Raw genomic sequence first — 18,030 nt, 5'->3', positions numbered from 1 at the left:
TTGTTTGTTTCCAAGAGCGCGCACGGAAGTCTAAAATAGTAATAAAATCACTGTGAATGCCTCCCTTTACACTGCAGGTGAATGCTGCCGAGTTAGCACTCAAGAGAGGTGGCTACAGATGTTCCTCGCCTTCCCCTTTACACCCAGATGCAGGCGTCAATTATTACTGGAAACATGTTGGAGGGCCCAGACACAAAGTGGAAGCAGTTACTCCTACTGGACTTTCAATGGAACAGAAGAAAAAAAAACATGTTTCACAGGGGGGGGGAACGGAACCCTGAAACTTATTTCTGACACACAGCTGCCACTCAACCCTACATTTACAACTATGCAGAAAAAGAAAGGTTAAAACCAACCAACCAACCAACCAAAAGAAACTGGGATGCAAAGAAGTACAGAGGGAGTCTTGGAAACCTTGACGAGTAGAGGCAATTGACTGGAAAATACAGCCATTTCTTAAAATGTAGCTGCGACACTCACAACTTAACCCTTCCCAGACAGAACAAAGCAAGCTCGCTGGTTTATGAAGAAAAGCACGTTTTCCAACGGTCCAAATCAATTATCCGCTCCGTTGACAATGGAAGCAAGTAGGTGGTTCGATTCAAGGGTCACACAACCCAGGCAGGACTTGTTATAAGTTGTGTGTGTGCAAGGGGGGGGTAAGACTCTTGAGCCCCAGTAGGAAAAAGTGGAGTCTCTTCCTCAGACACGTGGTGTCATCATGGGCTTGACGTGTGTTTTAATATTCACAAATGTACTTTCCCCTCCCTAGTAACTACAAGAAAAACAGGACTGAATGGGTGCCGTAAAAATCGACCGCTGGATTCCAAGCAGGAAGTTCAGAGTTAGCCGGCTGACTCATAAGAAAAAGAGAACAGAGGATGGCAGTTTTATTCTTGTTACAAATAATGGTGGGAAACAAATGCAACGGTGAACCCATTTCAGGTCGCCGTTCTAGGAACTGAACAAATACTTCAATGACGTGAAAATGCAGCTGATAAGAGATAAAAGACTCAGAAAGTAGAAACTAGACCGCATGAGTTCTTCTCGAGAGCAGTGAGGCCCAGGAGGCTCTTTCCGAATCTACAACATCACAAAAGATCATTATTCCTCCAGCCCATGAATCTGTCAGAGCTGAGGTTAAAAGATGCTGCTGCGAAAAATACACTCATTCTCCTTCCGCCCTCTCCAAATGCTCTCATAGGTTGTTACAGGTAGATGAGTAAGGGGGGGAAATTAAGCTTGTCTGTCTTCTACCAGAGTCCTTTAGAGATGCAAGTGCCAAATATATTCTGCTCAACCAGGGCTGACCGAAACGAAACAGGTCAGCTGGCAAGCAATTTGGAAAGAGGCTAACGCTGAGCCAGGGTGAAGAGGTTTAAAAAGTTTGCCGGAACTTGTGAAGGGCCGAAAGGCTGACAGCGGTTCTAATCAATTCCTGTGCGAGACAATGCGGTTCCCTAAGACTAAAGGAAAACCCAGCACGCTATCCGTTTTTGATCCTCAAAACCGTTGGCCAAAGGCTATAGCCTAGTCCATAGAAAGTGCAGCATCCTACTCTGTGGAACTCTTAACGCGGGCGCACTGCCCAGGGATTTCCTGTGTACATCACAACAAAACAACAATGAAACGGGGGGGGGGGAGGAAACAGGGAGGGTCCTGAACAAATGCTATCGGAGGAGGTTAAGCACGTGATAAGGCCACAATAAATCTTTGCCTTTGGTCGTTGCAAAGAAGGAGATGAGGCAAGGTAGAAATCAGTTATTATTATTACTATTATTAAGAACCAAAAATTATTAAGAACGAACATGTTATTTGGAAATGAAAAAAACAGCAGGCAGGCAGGGAAGTCTGTGTTGGAAATAAAAGCCTGTTTTTTTCAACCACGGCACTGAATTGACCAACTGTGCTTAGCAGCTGCAGTCATCAACCAAACAGCCTTTAAATGGGAGAAGAACCAAAGTAACAGCAGTAAATTAAAACTGCAGACGATGTGGAAGCTGTTTTGTGTCGTTTGCCTTTGCACACAAATGCTGCTTTTTTAAGAAGTTCAACATCAGCTACTGTACTTAAGTCTTCGGCTTAACGGATCAATTAAAGATCTTTAATGAATAAAGGATGTCAACTTGATGACAGAAAAAAAAATCCCACTGGGACTCAACGCCGACGATCCTAATTCTTTGCTTTGCCAATAAATTTTATAATTTATTTCAAATCAATTGCCCAAAGGAAGGAAGGAAGGATAAAGAACAACACACGGCAAATTCCTAATCGGGTACCAAAACTGATGTATCTAATGCAAGTCAAGGCCCAATTAACGCTTTTTTTTCTTCCACTTATGGCCTTTGACCATTCGCCAATCTATTACATAAAATATCCATGCAGAGGACAGCCTGGTGACTAAGCTCAGCGTGTGCTGAAATTCTGGACCACCTAATTATCCATCAAACCCAAATCACTAGATTTTCTAAGACACAGAGTTTCAGGGGACTTCGATCAATCAAACCTAAAACCTGCGGGATCCTTGATCCACGTTTTGGAATTCTTGCCACACTTCTTTACAACAGCCTCGGTCTCGGGGGAAAAATTGATTACCAAGGAATCCCTCCGTAATGGTATTCCAAAATCATAACAAGCGATTACACCGAGATGGGAAATTAACTGACTGCCCCATTAATGCAGAGGTTTTAAATATGGCAGTCAAGCAGAGCCCCATCTGCAAGCAAGCCTCTCTATGCTGTTTTCACCTCAGTGACTGTAGGAGGAAACAGGGGGTGTAATTTCGTGCTTATTTAACAGATTTGAATGCTGCAATATGTAATTTGGGAAGGAAAAAAAGGAAAAAACAGCCTGCTCCAGTGCTTCTGCAATCAGAAATTACCGCAAGGTTGGGGACCATATATATATATATATATATATATATATATATATATATATATATATATATATATATATATATATATATATATATATATATATATATATATATATATATATATATATATATATATATATATATATATATATATATATATATATATATATATATATATATATATACACACACACACACATATACATATACATACACACACTGTATATGGACATTAGTTCATGAAAATGGTGTAACATGGGAGGACAGCTGGGGTAATTTCTCACAATTCCCAACGTAAAATAAAGAGAAACACCCAACAATTGTGACGCATGTTTGAAGCGAAAGTTGGCAACTGCCTACGACAGAAAACATGTAGCCAAATAATGTTATTGGGAGCAGACTAGGTTCTTTTTTTAAAAAAAATAATCAAATTATGCGCGCACACACACACACACATACACACACACTTAACTTACAATTAATAGCAAATTATGTACAGGGGCAGCTAAAAATAAAAGTGAAGCCACCCCGACAAAATCCTGAAAATATTTTTTTTTCTGAGGCATGTATTGATGGTGGAAGGGAAGAACAAATCCTTTTTAAAACACGTACATTAAACACAGGGGGCAGTTTGAATAACTGCACAAGAGGCCACATTTCTAATGTTAAAAACCTCAGGAATCAACATTATAAATACATTAAAAAAAAAACCAGAAACACAAAATGAGAACGATGACGATGGGAAAAGGAGCTCTAGAGTCTACACACGTTGCGTGTATGTATTGCAGGCAAGGCAGAGGCATTTTTTTTAAAGCTTTTTGCACAAACTTCATATAACTCTTAAAAAAAAATATGCTGGCCTTTACAAGGTTCTACTTGCTGAAAAAAAAAATCAGAATTCAGTTCATAAAAAGTCACAAGACTTCAATTTTTAAAAAATGCAACGGTTCCAGCCACAGCCGCGCAATATATATATATATATATATATATATATATATATATATATATATATATATATATATATATATATATATATATATATATATATATATATATATATACACACATATATATATATATATATACATATACATATATATATATATATATATATATATATATGTATATATGTATGTATATATATGTATATATGTATATATATATGTATATATGTATATATGTATGTATATATGTATGTATATATGTATATATATATATATATGTATATATATATACACACATGCATATATATATATATATATATATATATATATATATATATATATATATATATATATATATATATATATATATATATATATATATATATATATATATATATATATATATATATATATATATACATATACATATACATATACATATACATATATATATATGTATGGAAGAATATGGTAATTAGATTATACAAGCAGGGTCAGGCTTGGAACCTGAATATACTTCAGAGCAAATGCTCAGAGGAGGAAAAAAAATAATATATAAACTATTTGGTAACAAAAGCATACTATATGTTGTGATACAAAAGGCATGGTGAAAATGTACCTTTACTCTACTAAAGTGTTCCTTGGTCCATAGAAACCATGTTTTGTCCATGTTTACTAGATCGAGTTGAATCCCAGCCACTCTAGTTACGTGTCCATTTTTTAAAGATACAACTAAAAATAGATTTTCCGTAAAGGGCTGCTGTCCCCCAACGCATTTCACTTTTTATTGTGGCTTCGATTTAAGGTCAGCACTTGTAGGTGATAAAAGTTCATACGGCGGCAAGGAGGGTTTTTTTTTCTTTTTTCTTTTTTCCTTTTTCTTTCCCCCTCGTGAAACCACAAAAAGTTCGGTTTTCATTGTTTGAAGCACTTAAAAAGTTTTCTTTGTTAAGAAGTTCCACACAAAGAGCAGTGGTTAGGAAACCACAGTGGCTGCTGACGACGTGACGCTGGTGGGGTTTGTGCTGACGTTTGTGTAACTTCCCTCGCTGTTTGTGTTCGATTCGCTGGAGGCCAAGAGGCTTGAGTTGGCTCGGAGGATGGCCCCAGCTGCGCTGCAGTGCGGCCGGGGGCCGGGCTCTGGGGTGTAGGTGAAGGTAAGGCTGGTGGAGTAAATGATGCCGTCGTTGCGAACTAACGTGACTGGAACCTGGACGGGCTGGCGGACCCACCGCCATCCTTCCCGGAATGCCGAGATATCCGGGACAACACACAACATGCTCTCGGCGCATCTAGGAAGAAGCGGAAGAAGTCACTAACAAACCGCGTGTCGTGAATGAGTGAGACAAATCAAACAAATTGCAGGCATATTATTTATCTAAAAAGTCTTCATAATGAAACAAAACATCGGCACTCATGGAGGGATGCTAGAATCTGAAATCTCCTGCCCCCAAACCCATCATAACACACACACAATCCCCGCCCTTATCTACTCGTCATAAATCACATTAACCAATTAGTTTTACATATGAGGTTTCACTTCCCATTCTGTACGCAGGCTTTTCTCATCTTCTCATCTCCCCCCCCCCAAATGAAGCAATTAAAGTAACAGGCTGTCTCTTATATTGTAAGTGCAACAATATGTCAATGTTTGCAGCACTGACATCGCGTGCCGTAACTTTTCAAATTCAACTGCAAGAAAATAATAATAATAAAAATTCCCCGCTGGCATGAATTGCAGCGTTTGAGTACTTAGTAACAGCTCTTAGCCTTATGTATCGCTTATACATATATTATTTGCAGCATTCTCTGGGCGTTTTACGGAGTCCACATATTGCCCCCCGCCCCCAACAAACTGGATCCTCATTTGACCGACCACGGAAGGGTGGAAGGCTGAGTCAAGCTTGAGCCCCGTCAGGATCGAACTCCAGGATGTGGGGCAGAGTCAGCCTGCAAATACTGCATTCTAACTACGGAGGCATTAGGGCCTCTTTGTAAACACACGGTTTTATTTAGAAGCTCTAGCGATGCAGAAAAGGAAGAATTATTTTGCACGGTTGCCCTGCATTTTGCTGGAAGGAGGTAGGCCGGAATGAAAAGCCTCACTGCCACAAAAGTTAAGACATCAAGAGTCCCCCAACTGAACTGTCTAGGCCAGGGGTAGTCAACCTGGGCTCTTTTTATGACTCGTGGACTTCAACTCCCAGAATTCCTGAGCCAGCACGGCTCAGCTTGGAAACCTCTCCCTTTCCCCTCAGCGTGGCTGGCTCAGGAATTCTGGGAGTTGAAGTCCACGAGTCATAAAAGAGCCAAGCTTGCCTACTCCTGGTCTACAAGGTATGGATTACCAATCTCAGTAGCTGTCGCCACACACAATGTTATCTGAACTAATTAGATAAGTGTGGAGAAAGCTGGGCAGCTGAGTGCTATGCCCAACACGCCTCTGCCCCTTTCTGGAAGCCCCACAAGGCTCTCAATAAAAACAATGGGGAAGCTCATTCAAATAATCACAAAGTAGTTCGGTTCTTGTTAAGGTTTCAACGCCGCAGTGTGCGTGTGGAAAGGAAGAAACTGCATCCAGGACAGTGGGCCTAATCATTTCAAGTGAAGTGGGGGGGGGGAGAGACACGTTAACTGAGAGGATGAAGGTAAAAAAAAAATGCCTGTTTAACTTGGGTGTGTGTGTGTGGGGGGTGTTATTTAGGCTCTCTTTGTTACTTTAAGAGAAAATGAAAAGGAAAATCTAGAAATGGTTTCCTAAATCGGAAATTAGATAGCCTTTTTTTTTTGCAAATGTAAGTAGTCCTCAACTTAAAACCTATCGCTTAGCAGCTACTCAAAGTAGCTCCCCAAGGCTACTTATAACCTATATTTGAAGTTCTGATGGATGGCCGCCTTCCCCTTGTGGTCACATGATCAGATTTTGGGTGCTTAGCAACCGGCCTGCATTTACAGGTATTTGCAGCGTCCGTTGGGGACCGGTTCCGTGGAGACAGGTTTTTCCACGGACCGGAGGGGGCTGTTGTGATTTAGGGTCAGCCTGTGGGTTCGGCAGTTGGGTCGGACGACTCAGAGGAGGAGGAGGGGGGGTGTTGAAGACCTTGCTGAGGGGGTTGAAGATCTTGCTGATGAGAGCCCTCAGCCAGGCCCCTCCCACTTGGTCACCACGGAGACCCAGCTGTGTGAGCCTGACAGTATGGATGAAGATGACCCACAGCTGGCCCTGTTCAAGGACGCCCGACGCAGGAGGCAGTCAATTAGGAGTAAACAGAGGAAGGCAATGGGGCTTCTCGGAAGGAGGCAGAGAGAAGCCACGCCCTGAACTCTATATAATGGGAATGTGTGGGGAGGGCTGGTTTGCTGAAGGCAACCGCTTGGATAGTTCATGTTTCTTAAAGCTCCTGTTTCTTGGTTTGTCTTGTTCCGTTTGTTTTTGTGGTAATAAATTTGGCAGGCGTAATTCCAGCCTCTTGCCTTCTTGAAAAAGGGGTTGTCCCTGCCTTTTCTGCAGGGCCGGTAGCAGGCTGGTACAGAACAGGGGCGTGGTTTTGTGTGCTACGCCTGCATCCCGCAGATGGGGCTTTTCTTGTTTGTGCGGACCGGTTGCTGGCATGCTGTGGCCCGGTACCGGTCCACGGACCAGGGGGTTGGGGCACCCCTGGGTAACAAGACAGAGATTTAGGTTTCTTGTTGAAAACTGGCGTTTACTTCCAGCAATGGGTTTGCTTAACCGCTATGGCGTTTGTTGAATGAGCGCTGAATTTTTTTTAAAAAAAGGCTGCAAAATTTAGTGCAAAAACTTGCTTAATGACCAACACGACTTACTCCCATAATCCCGGGCTCTATTACGGTCATAGGCCGAGGACTGCCTGTATGCAAATTCATGTAAATTTATCATTTCACTTAGGGGAATGAATGAGTGATGAACGTCTTCCCTTTACAGGGTCCCACCCAGGCGTCAAAAAGAGTTACGGTAACGTTGCAAAGCTTATACAACACCTGTACATCGTTTCAGCTTCCACATCCCCAAACCAGACACGCAAATTTGGAGTGAAGTTCTGCCCGGTTAGTTCCAGCATCGCTACATCTCCACCACCGTTGAGCTTGTGAAGATAAAAGGAAAGGTGATAGGCTATGTTTACCATGGGAGACAAGCAGAAGAATGCAGTGATTCAGCGGGAACCTTATTTAAATTAAGGGAGCTTTGTGGGTGGGGACGAATGGAGGGGGGGGAAACAGCTGAATCTTCAGAAGGGAAACTTTCATCCTTACCAATTGAATATGGAAGAAGGCTATCAGCTTTTATCAGCCTTCCCAGGTAGAGCCAGACAGGCGAGCCTAACTGTGCTTTTTTGTAAGGCCACATTAACAGAGGGTGGTTAAGACGCTGAGCTTGCCGGCTGCAAAAGGGGCAGCCCAGGTTCGAGACCCCAGCACCACGCGATGGGGTGAGCTCCCGTCCTCGCCTCAGCTCGAGCCAACCTAGCAGTTCGAAAGCACGCAAATGCGAGTAGATAAAAACAGCCACCACTTCAGGTGGGAAGGTAACGGCGCTTTGCGACATTGCGCTGGGCATGACTGCGGAAATGTCTTCCGACCACGCTGACTCAATGGCCTTGAACCACTCCCAAGGGTCGGCAACGACTAGCGGAGTGAAAATCCGCAGGGTCTCCCTTTACCTTTTAACTTTTACACTAATAGAATCTGGTAAGTCTGATAGTACAAATCTCCTACTCTCTCTTTTACAGCTCGAGTAGTTGAGATTTCCTTTCTCGGTCTCTTTCTCTGCCCATTATAGAGCTGCAGGCTAAGCCCTCTCTTATCTGATGGTCCCCTAGCCAGCATCTCTTCCCTGTCCATCCTTCACCCCTAGGTCACCATTATATCTTTGAAAGAAGAAATAAGACTATTTGTTTCTATGACTGGAATGCCTGCAACACCCAAGTAAAATTACGTTCAGCAAATGCAAACACCATGTCATAGTTTGGGCTCTCCTTAGGTATATTTCCGAGTTCCTAAAGATGCAAGCACCAGTCAATCTTTTCAAAATGCCGGTGACAACCAACAAACCAACCAAGCAAATAAATGGCTCCTTCTCCGTAATCTCTGTTATATACTGTGTCGAAGCAGAAAGAAAATTCTGGCTTACCTGAAGACTTTCTACCACAGGCACGGGTGTCACGGGAGCATGGACGGGTCCCATGCCCTCATAAAATGTATATTCTGCTTTATCTGTGCTAATGATTGTCCATGAAGCTCCATCGTTAATCATCTCTTTATTTGGTTCTTTGGGGCATGGAGTGGCCTTTAAAAAAAACAATTGCCAGACACGTAAATAATAGCTTGTGCAACAACAGAAGCTTTCAATAGAATATCGGGCCCAAAACGCAGACCATATTCTCTTCAGACTTGCCTTGTTCTGAACAGATTCCCTTGATGGTCCCATCTCTCCCTATCAAAACCCTACAGCTTCTTTTCCAAGCCTACCCTTTGCCCAACTTGCACTTTCAACTGCAGTGCTAAAATGTACGGCAGGAAACAACTGCAAATAAAACAGGCAGTGCTACACAGGGTTGCAAATATCAACCCTTATTGCCAGGCCAAGCCATTCCAAGAGCAGGAGTTATCAAAAGGCTGGAGTAGGTGCGGTGGTCCTCCTGTTGCCAGTTTTTAGACATGCCCGCTCTCCAAAGATCGACAACAACACGCACTACACTAGTACGTCAAACAACTTACTTGAAATTGGATAATCCGCTCTTGGGAAAGGCACAAGTACATTCGTTCAGTATCTTTAAGGTAGAACGCACACTTATGGAGCTGGGACACTGGATCATCTGCATCTAGCAAAGCGGTTTGTTTGTCCACTTTCCGTATTATCTGTCAATAAACACAGTTCAATATTTAGAAAGTTGTTTGTTTGTTTTTAAAACCACCAAATATCATGAATGTATCACTTCGGATGGCTATCGCCTCATGCATTATCAAGTTGGGCAATGGATTTCAAACCTGTTGCTGAGGAAGGGTGGTTGTTATTTATTATTATGGGCTGTTGGTTTGATCTCCGAGCTTGGCGATTTGGCTGCAAACGTTTCGTCTCCATTCGGGGGGCACATGAAGATGTCCCCACCGAAGGGAGACGAAATGTTTGCAGCCAAGTCGCCAAGCTCGGAGATCCAAACCAACAGCCCAACTATCAAATCTGAGCTACTAATATTCAAACACATCATCGTCATCTTTATTAGTATTGATCATCACACAGTCAGCCAGATGTTCAGACTGGATTTGGCATTTTTGTCTACCTATCGAGTCCTTACCAAGGACCTGGGATAGGCAGATGTGGATGTTTGAATTGAAGGTATTACAGATATCGTCGCAGGATGGAAGCAGTTCCTAGTAAGGCCGCCTTTTGCAATTGAATTATTATTATATATAACTTTTATTCATTAAACATGAAACTCAGTCAACTGAACACTCAAATTGACTGGCGCTAATGGTTGACCCAGGTTGCTGCCAGCATCCTAGGTATCAGCCAGGTATCTCCTTAAAATGTAAGATTCCGAGTAGCGCAGTTTTTTGTAGCTTTGCTGGAGTCATTGCAGGAAGCTGCAATTTCTTGATGTATTTTGCAAAGTTTTTTATTATTTATTGTTTATTATTATTTTTATTTTGTTGTTGTTGTTGTTGTTGTTGTTGTTGTTATTATTATTATTATTTAGACAATGTTACATTACACATGAACTGCAATGCTATTGCAGAATAGTAGCTTGGCTCCCTCTTTGCCAACTCTGATAGGTACACGCTTGCGCGCTTCCCAAGATACGCCACAGAAGGGCAGGCTGGCTCCGCACCACAGACAGACCACCAGGTCTTCTTGCCGTATCATTCAAGCCCCACCCCCACCCCCTTTTCCCTCGAAGCCATCTCTCAAATGGACATCACAACTGGGAAAGTTCACAACCAGCAGGAATCCGACTGCCTGCACAGAGCACCAATTCGTTTTCCTACTGAATTGATACCTATTTATATACTTGCATAGAACATGCTTTAAACTGCAAGGTGGGCAGAAGCTGAGGCAAGTGATGGGAACTTACCCAGCCACGGAGTGCAGCGCCGGCACTCAAACCGCTGGAGCAGGATCATTAAGCCACTGAGCCACCGGGCTTCTAGGACACGGGTCTTCAAACTTGGCCCCTTTTATGACTTGTGGACTTCAACTCCCAGAATTCCTCAGCCAAGCACGCGTGCCTGGCTGAGGAATTCTGGGTGTTGAAGTCCACAAGTCATAAAAGGGCCAAGTTTGAAGACCCCTGTTCTAGGAAGTGTGGTTGCTGCAGCTTATAACTAGATGCACTGTTAGGGAAAGTTAAAAGAGTGCTAGTTTTCCAAATTAATTTCATCGAAATTAGCACGTAAAGCTTTTAAGAGGATGGTATTTGCAGTCCTGGTAGGAAGATCAAGATTGTTTTGTCCACTGCAAAAAGATCAAATGCTGAAGTAGGAACACAGGAGAACTAAAATCTACAACATCCAGGACTCCTTACTTCAGGGAGGATGAGATTTATTTATTTATCGATGCCTAAGGAGGATGAGATGTATGCGGAGATGCATGGAGTGACACTAGCAAAAGAGAAGGCGCAAATTCAGCTTTCAAATTAAAATGTTCCAATATAGAGATTTACACCAATGTAATTCTGTTTTGTCATTTTACACAGCTCCAAAGCCTCTTTATTTAGAAACGGTTTCTTCTAATTTTTTTATGCTCATTCCGATGATATTCGCAAATGAAATAAGCAACAGTTAAAAGAAAAAATGATGCTTATGTTTCCTGAAAGCTGGATGCTACATGGTTATTAGGGTCTCGCAAGATGAGGGAGAGATGTTGTGGTGCCTGAGAAAGTAGACAGAGGATTCTTGCAATGAGTCCAGCCCCCTGTTGTGATTCTCAGTCTGTGCTCCCAGCAGCTGAGTCCGAGGAATCTGAGGAGGAGGAGGAGGAGGAGGGGTTTGGAGAGCCTTTGGTGTCAGAGGGAGGCTCTGATGCACTGCAGGACTCTCAGCCTGGCCCCTCCAATCGTGTTCCTCATAAGGCTCAGCTGTGTGAGGAGGTGTCGGACTCAGAGGAGTCACGGTGGAATCTGTTCAGAGACGCTAGAAGCAGAAGGCAATCCAGCAGAGCAGAGTAGAGCAAATCAATGAGGCAACTCAGTGAGAGGAGGAGAAGGCAGTGAGAAGCCACGCCTTGGGACTGATAATAAAAGGGGAAGGTGTGGGTGGGGCTGGTTGCTGAAGACAACTGTTTGGAGACATTCTAAGGGAATCCTGGTCTGTTCTTGATACTTCTGTTTAACTCTTGTTTGTTGACTCGTTTGATATTTTGATTCGTTTATTGACGGAAATATTCTGTTGCTTTTTTGTTTGAACTGTAAATAAATTTGGGTTGGGTTTTTCCAGCCTATTGACTGTAAAAAGGAAAAAGGGGTTGTCCCTGACACACAAACAGGGCCGGTCGTAGGCTGGAACAGAACACCCCCTACAAACTGGGCCCTCTTCAATGCATCCAGAGCAGCCCAACAAAGAACAGTTCCCCTCTTAAAATCCCATCGCTTAACCTGGCTGTGCAAAATAATTATGGGCCTGCCTCCCTCTGACCATTTCTTGTTAAGACCGTTGAGAACAAGGCAGAAAATCCTGTACGACTGAGGTCCCCAGTCTTTCCCGTTGGGTGGCCCGCAGGGAAAGGCAGAATAAAAATTTCTGCGCACAGGTGCAAACAAGCCACCCACACCCGGGCGGGGCTAGCGCACGTACAAACGGAGTTGCGCACACCCGTGGTGCGTTAGTGCTCGCACGCCTGCGTAAATAGGTAGCGCCCATTCAACACTGGCTGTGGCACGATTCCCCCATGCATGCGCAAACAGGCCCGCTAGCGCCCGTGCGGTGGTTAGCCCCCTCGTGAGGTGCTAGTTCGAGTAGGGGGGGAGTGCACGCTAGCGTCACAGCATCGTGCCAGAGCTAGTGATGCTGCTAGTATCTTGCAGCCGCTAGCCTCACTGCAAGTGCACACTCCCCTCACTCGCACTAGCATCACATGGGCACATCGCCACGAGCACACACTCCTACTCGCGCTAGCATCAGATGGGCACTAGCGGCGCCCGAGTGTCCCACGGGCACTCATGGCCCTATTTCCGTTGTGCATGCAATTGTGGCCCATTCGTGCACACACTGCCCCATTTGCGCTTGTGCAGGCGTCAAGGCGCCTACACACCTCCTGCCCCGGGGCGCCAACTCAGAAAGGTTGGGGATTCCTGTTGTATACAATGAACAACGAAAAATAAAATCCACAGGTGATGGAGAGTCACATAACCAAGTTTTCAAGGCTTTATGGAAAACCAGCAGGGTGGGGTCCAAACTAATCTCAGGAGGGATGATGTTCCAGAGTGGGCAGCACAGCATTATCCCTCAAACGCCCTATTCCAAATCCTCTAACAAAGAGGCCCCCAACCTTTTGGGCACCAGGGACCGATTCTGCGGAGAGAGGTTTTTCCGCAGACCGGAGAGTGCGTGGTTTTGTGTGCTGCCTGCATCCCACGGATGGGGCTTTGCTTGTTTGTGTGGACTGGATGCTGGCATGCCGTGGCCCAGTACTGGTCCACAGACCGGGGGCTAGGGACCCCGAGATAAGGTATAGTAGCATTCAGAGGGGTTTAGACCTTGCCCTCTTCTGCCTACGTAAAGATTCCAGACTAATTCCCTGCTTGACTCCTCCCTCCGGCTCGGCCAGTCTCTCTCTGACACCTTCAGAAAAACGAAGGGAGAGGATATACTGAAAATGCAAAATGTACCAATCTTGGGAGCGCCATGCCGGTAACCGAACAAACGAGTTTGACCGTCTGGCCATAATGGATGTAGCCGTCTCGGACTGTGAATTCCTCTCCTTCGGATTCATCATCGTCCACTGCGGAGGAAAGAGAAGTATCATCAGCATGCCAGGCAAACTTGAATCCATTCCAAGAGGTAGCACAATGCTACCGTTTTCCCCCAACTCAGGAAAGATTCAAAACAAAAGACGCAAGGGGGTTCTCAGTTTTACTCACAGAGATGAATGTAAAATGCTCCCCATTGTTGTGAGCTGGCATGGAAGTTCCCTCCTTCTACGTGCAAGTATCTGGTGCTAACTGTTTGGGACCGGAGTCTATTAAACAGTGCTACTTTTGTCCCTGATGCAATGCATACTGTGTAGGAGGAAAAAAAAAACCAAAAAAAAAAACAGAGCTTTTAATATAACAGCCTTAGCCTTAGATAGGAAAGATGCGCCGGCAATAAAAGTCAGCACTTCTGCTAATCTGAAAAATGCAAGTTTCCTCCAGCTCTTTTTAACACGGCCAGCAGAAAATGTGCATCTTTTCTTTGGCTTGGGTTGTCTGTTTGTTTTTTTTTAAAGGGAATCTCCTTTCCAAGTCACAGTCAATAAATAAATACATAAAAATAGAATAAACTAGTCTGGAATGGTATCCTTTTAGCTGTTTTATCTTTTGAGAGTCTGCACTTGAAGTATGCGTTAAAACAGGGGTGTCCAACCTCGACAACTTTAAAACCTAGACTTCCAACACCCAGAATTCCCTGTACTAGCCGAGGAAAAGCCCACAGGCCTTAAAAAGTTGCTAAGGTTGGACAAACCTGCTTTAAAATATCGTTACCTCTTTAATCAGATAATCTCAAAAATGGAACGCATACAATTGTTGCCCGCCTCTCTCTCTCTCTCTCTCTCTCTCTCTCTCTCTCTCTCACACACACACAGACACACACACACACACACTACTGAAATTGTTAGGAGCCGGAATCAAATACTCCCTTTGTTGTAATAACTGGGAGTTGTTTTATAATGGGACCGAAGGCCACATTCTTAAGAGATGAATGGAAAACTCACAAACTCACACCACAGTTATGTGAAACATCGACCACGGTCAAGGAAGCTCGCTTGCCAATACTTACAGTCTGCGTTTTTGAGTGATTGTTTCTTTTTCGAAGGCTTGGAGATGACTTTGATCCGTTTACTGAGGAAAACACCGATATCGTCGCTATTGCCATAGAACATTTTCACGGATAACATGAAGTGCTTTCGCTTGTCAGAGTCTGATATGTACAAAGTTTTAGCTGTGCAATAGTTCTGTGGATAAAAAGAGACAGTAATGTAGCGTTTTCCGATGAAGCACTGTTAAGGGTGACCACGCCTAGATGTACTAATCAGGAATTTTTTAGTAGCACAGTATTGCAAAGTTACGACAAATTCAAAAATTCAAACGGTGTAGGGCTCCAGTTTATTGCATTTCAGAAAAGGTTAACAGCGTGGTGAGAACTGCAAGTACACGTGTGCTCCCAACTCCGCAAGCAGAAAATAAATGAGCTAGAGCAGCATCAAGTATTTGTAAAGAGAAGTGCCAACTGAAAGTTGACAAGCTCGGCTCTGTAACCTTAATTAGCTGATTAGAAACACACACACACACACACACACACAGAGGCTGATAAACTGCCTGACACCGACAAGACCCTAATCAGTTGCACGGTAACACTTTTGTTTGCCCATAAGTAGTTCGCAGGGATCCTGCCAGGAAAACGCCTGGCGCAGCTTCATTCCTTGGATGTGCGTTGCCTACTGTGTGCTTTTGTGCTCTACTCTAATTCTTTCCTCTGCAATGTAAAGACAAACGTTAATTCTCTTCTTCCTAATTATCTCCATGACGAGGTGAGCATCCAGAGGGCAAAAAAAGCTTCCTTCTGAGTCGAGCTTTGAAATTTTCCCTGCTGTTTGGGCTCTCCCAACTGTGGTGCAGTGGTTAGAACGCAGCATTGCAGGCTAATTCTGCCGACTGTTCGATTGTCACTGGCTCAGAGGTTTGACTCAGCCTTCCATCCTTCCGAGGCCGGTAAAATGAGGACCAGGAAGCAAGAGGCTGACTCTGTAAACCGCTTACAGAGGACTGTGAAAGCACTGTGAAGCGGTATATAAGTCTAAGTGCTATTGCGATCCTACTTCGGAAAAGCCGAAGTAAAATCGTAAGCGCAGTTGTGGTCGTGTGATTTTTCACTTCGCAACTGCTTTGCTTAAAGACTGAGATGCCGGTACAGTTGTAGTCACAAAAGGAGTATGAAAACAAGATTAAAAAAGGCAAAACTATGAGACACATCTTGTATGAGGAACGGTTGCTAGAATTGGGTATGTCCATTTTAATGAAGAGAAGGGCGAGGGGTGACATGATAGCAGTCTTCCAATATCTCAGGGGCTGCCCCAAAGAAGAGGGAGTCAAGCTGTTCTCCAAAGCACCTGAAGGCAGGACAAGAAGCAACGGATGGAAACTAGTCAAGGAGAGAAGCAACCTAGAACTAAGGAGAAACTTCCTGACAGTTAGAACAATTAACCAGTGGAACAACCTGCCTCCAGAAGTGGTGAATGCTGGAGGTTTCTAAGAAGAGACTGGACAGCCATTTGTCTGAAATGGTATACGGTTTCCGGCCTGAACAGGGGGTTGGACTAGATGACCTCAAAGGTCCATTCCAACTTTATTATTATTATTATTATTATTATTATTATTATTATTATTATTATTATTATTATTATTATCATCATCATCATCATCATCATCATCATCATTATCATTATTATCATTATTATCATTATTATTATATTTGCATAAAAGCAGGATAAAAGCCAAAAGACCCTCAGCGACTACGAACGCACAGAGAAGGTCCAAATTGAGAGCAGGCACGTCCGGAATCGATTTATGACTCACACTCGCCGTGACCTATCAGGAAATGGGTTCCGCGAACTCTACGTCGCGTTCAACGCACCTTTCCTTCCAGGTTTAACTGCTGCATCTCTTGGTCGCTATTTCCGATCCCGATAAAGGCGCACGGCTGAGATTCCTGCTCCGAGCAGCCATCTCGTTCCATCTGTTCTTTTTTTTTCTTCCATCCGCTGCCCATCAGATAGACACAGGGAGGAGGGCAAAAAAATCTGAAGGCAAAGAGCAGAATGTTAGGTTTGCCTGGAACAAGGTATTTCCCTGTTAAGGACCAGGTCATCGGTCTCTTGCGCAAAAATGCCATTTTTGAAGGAAAAGGAGAGAAAAAAAACTATACATAATCTGAGCAAGCGAGAATTTTTTTTTTTAAGATTTTTAAAAATATTTTTAAAGATTAATAATAGTAACTCAAGGTAGTGAACACACCTAATGTTCCTTCCTCCTATTTTCCCCGCCGACAACCACCCTGCGAGGTGGGTTGGAGGAGGAGAAAATGACTGGCTCAGCCACTCAGTTGGCGTTCATGCCTAAAGCGGGATTAGAACTAGTGATCTGACGGTTTCTAGCCTGGTGCCTTAACCGCTAGCTCGCTTTTGTAGCCGAGCTATTTAAATCCAGAAAGGAGGGTGGGGTGGGGGGAATGGAAAATGAAACTTAATTGGACTCCCAAAGTCAGAAATATACTTACTTCTTCAAATCCTAGTTTTGCCCCCAAAGCCAATCAGATGCAGGTTTTTGTTTTGTTATTTCTACTGGCTTCTCTAATAAATGAAAAGATTTTTTCTTGTGGCAGGCTTGGAATTAACGCAAAGTGCCTTTCACTTGGCATGAATCTTTACCAACTAGGTCTCCAAGGGTAGAAACGTGTTATTTTAAAAATTAAATATTTAATGATGTTTCATTCTAGCCACAGAAGAGCATTATAGGTAGGTGCGGTTCCGCAACGCCATGTCAGAGCGCTAGCCAATTTTGAATGCGGTGCCACCAAAGCTAAGCTAAGCTCCAAATATCCAACTTTCTTTACTGAAAAACAACTGAAATTCAAAAAAAGATTTTTAAAAGGTTTCCTGGCTCGTACCAAAAAGTTACATTTAGAACATGTAGTTAGTTCCCTAGAAGGTTTGTGCTGTCTTTTGGAAAAATTAGATTATTATTATATACCTGCCATGTATAAAATTTCTAAGCTACAAATATGAGAGGGGAGACAATCTGAAAGAACGTCAGTGAAGAATTTAATCTAAAGTACTACAACTGAAGCAGCTTTCCCTGTTTTGCTTAGGGAGACAAGACAAAACAAAACAAGAAAAGACGAAGAGGATGGGATGGGATGGGATGGGATGGGATGGGATGGGATGGGGAGAGGAGAGGAGAGGAGAGGAGAGGAGAGGAGAGGAGAGGAGAGGAGAGGAGA

At 43.5% G+C, this 18,030-nt stretch overlaps 1 protein-coding gene across 1 annotated transcript in view; it reads right to left on the bottom strand.

Moving 5' to 3' along the window:
- Window positions 1-4,594: 4,594 nt before the first annotated feature.
- The window catches only part of RBPJ (recombination signal binding protein for immunoglobulin kappa J region), a 38,143-nt gene continuing 24,707 nt past the window's right edge, over window positions 4,595-18,030 (bottom strand). The window contains exons 4-11 of the mRNA XM_081332638.1: window positions 16,666-16,831; window positions 14,812-14,986; window positions 13,914-14,051; window positions 13,662-13,774; window positions 9,556-9,696; window positions 8,969-9,124; window positions 7,819-7,922; window positions 4,595-5,111 (exon numbers count right to left, since the gene is read on the bottom strand). Coding sequence (XP_081188764.1) covers window positions 4,796-5,111; window positions 7,819-7,922; window positions 8,969-9,124; window positions 9,556-9,696; window positions 13,662-13,774; window positions 13,914-14,051; window positions 14,812-14,986; window positions 16,666-16,831 — 1,309 coding nt within the window. The 3' untranslated portion in view covers window positions 4,595-4,795. The remainder of the gene's footprint in view (window positions 5,112-7,818; window positions 7,923-8,968; window positions 9,125-9,555; window positions 9,697-13,661; window positions 13,775-13,913; window positions 14,052-14,811; window positions 14,987-16,665; window positions 16,832-18,030) is intronic.

The sequence above is a fragment of the Vipera berus genome (genome assembly GCF_964194415.1).
Source record: "Vipera berus genome assembly, chromosome: 7".
NCBI classification, from domain to species: Eukaryota; Metazoa; Chordata; class Lepidosauria; order Squamata; family Viperidae; genus Vipera; species Vipera berus.
The sequence above is the reverse complement of the archived record's forward strand: the minus strand, read 5'-3'. Positions and strand labels throughout refer to the sequence as shown.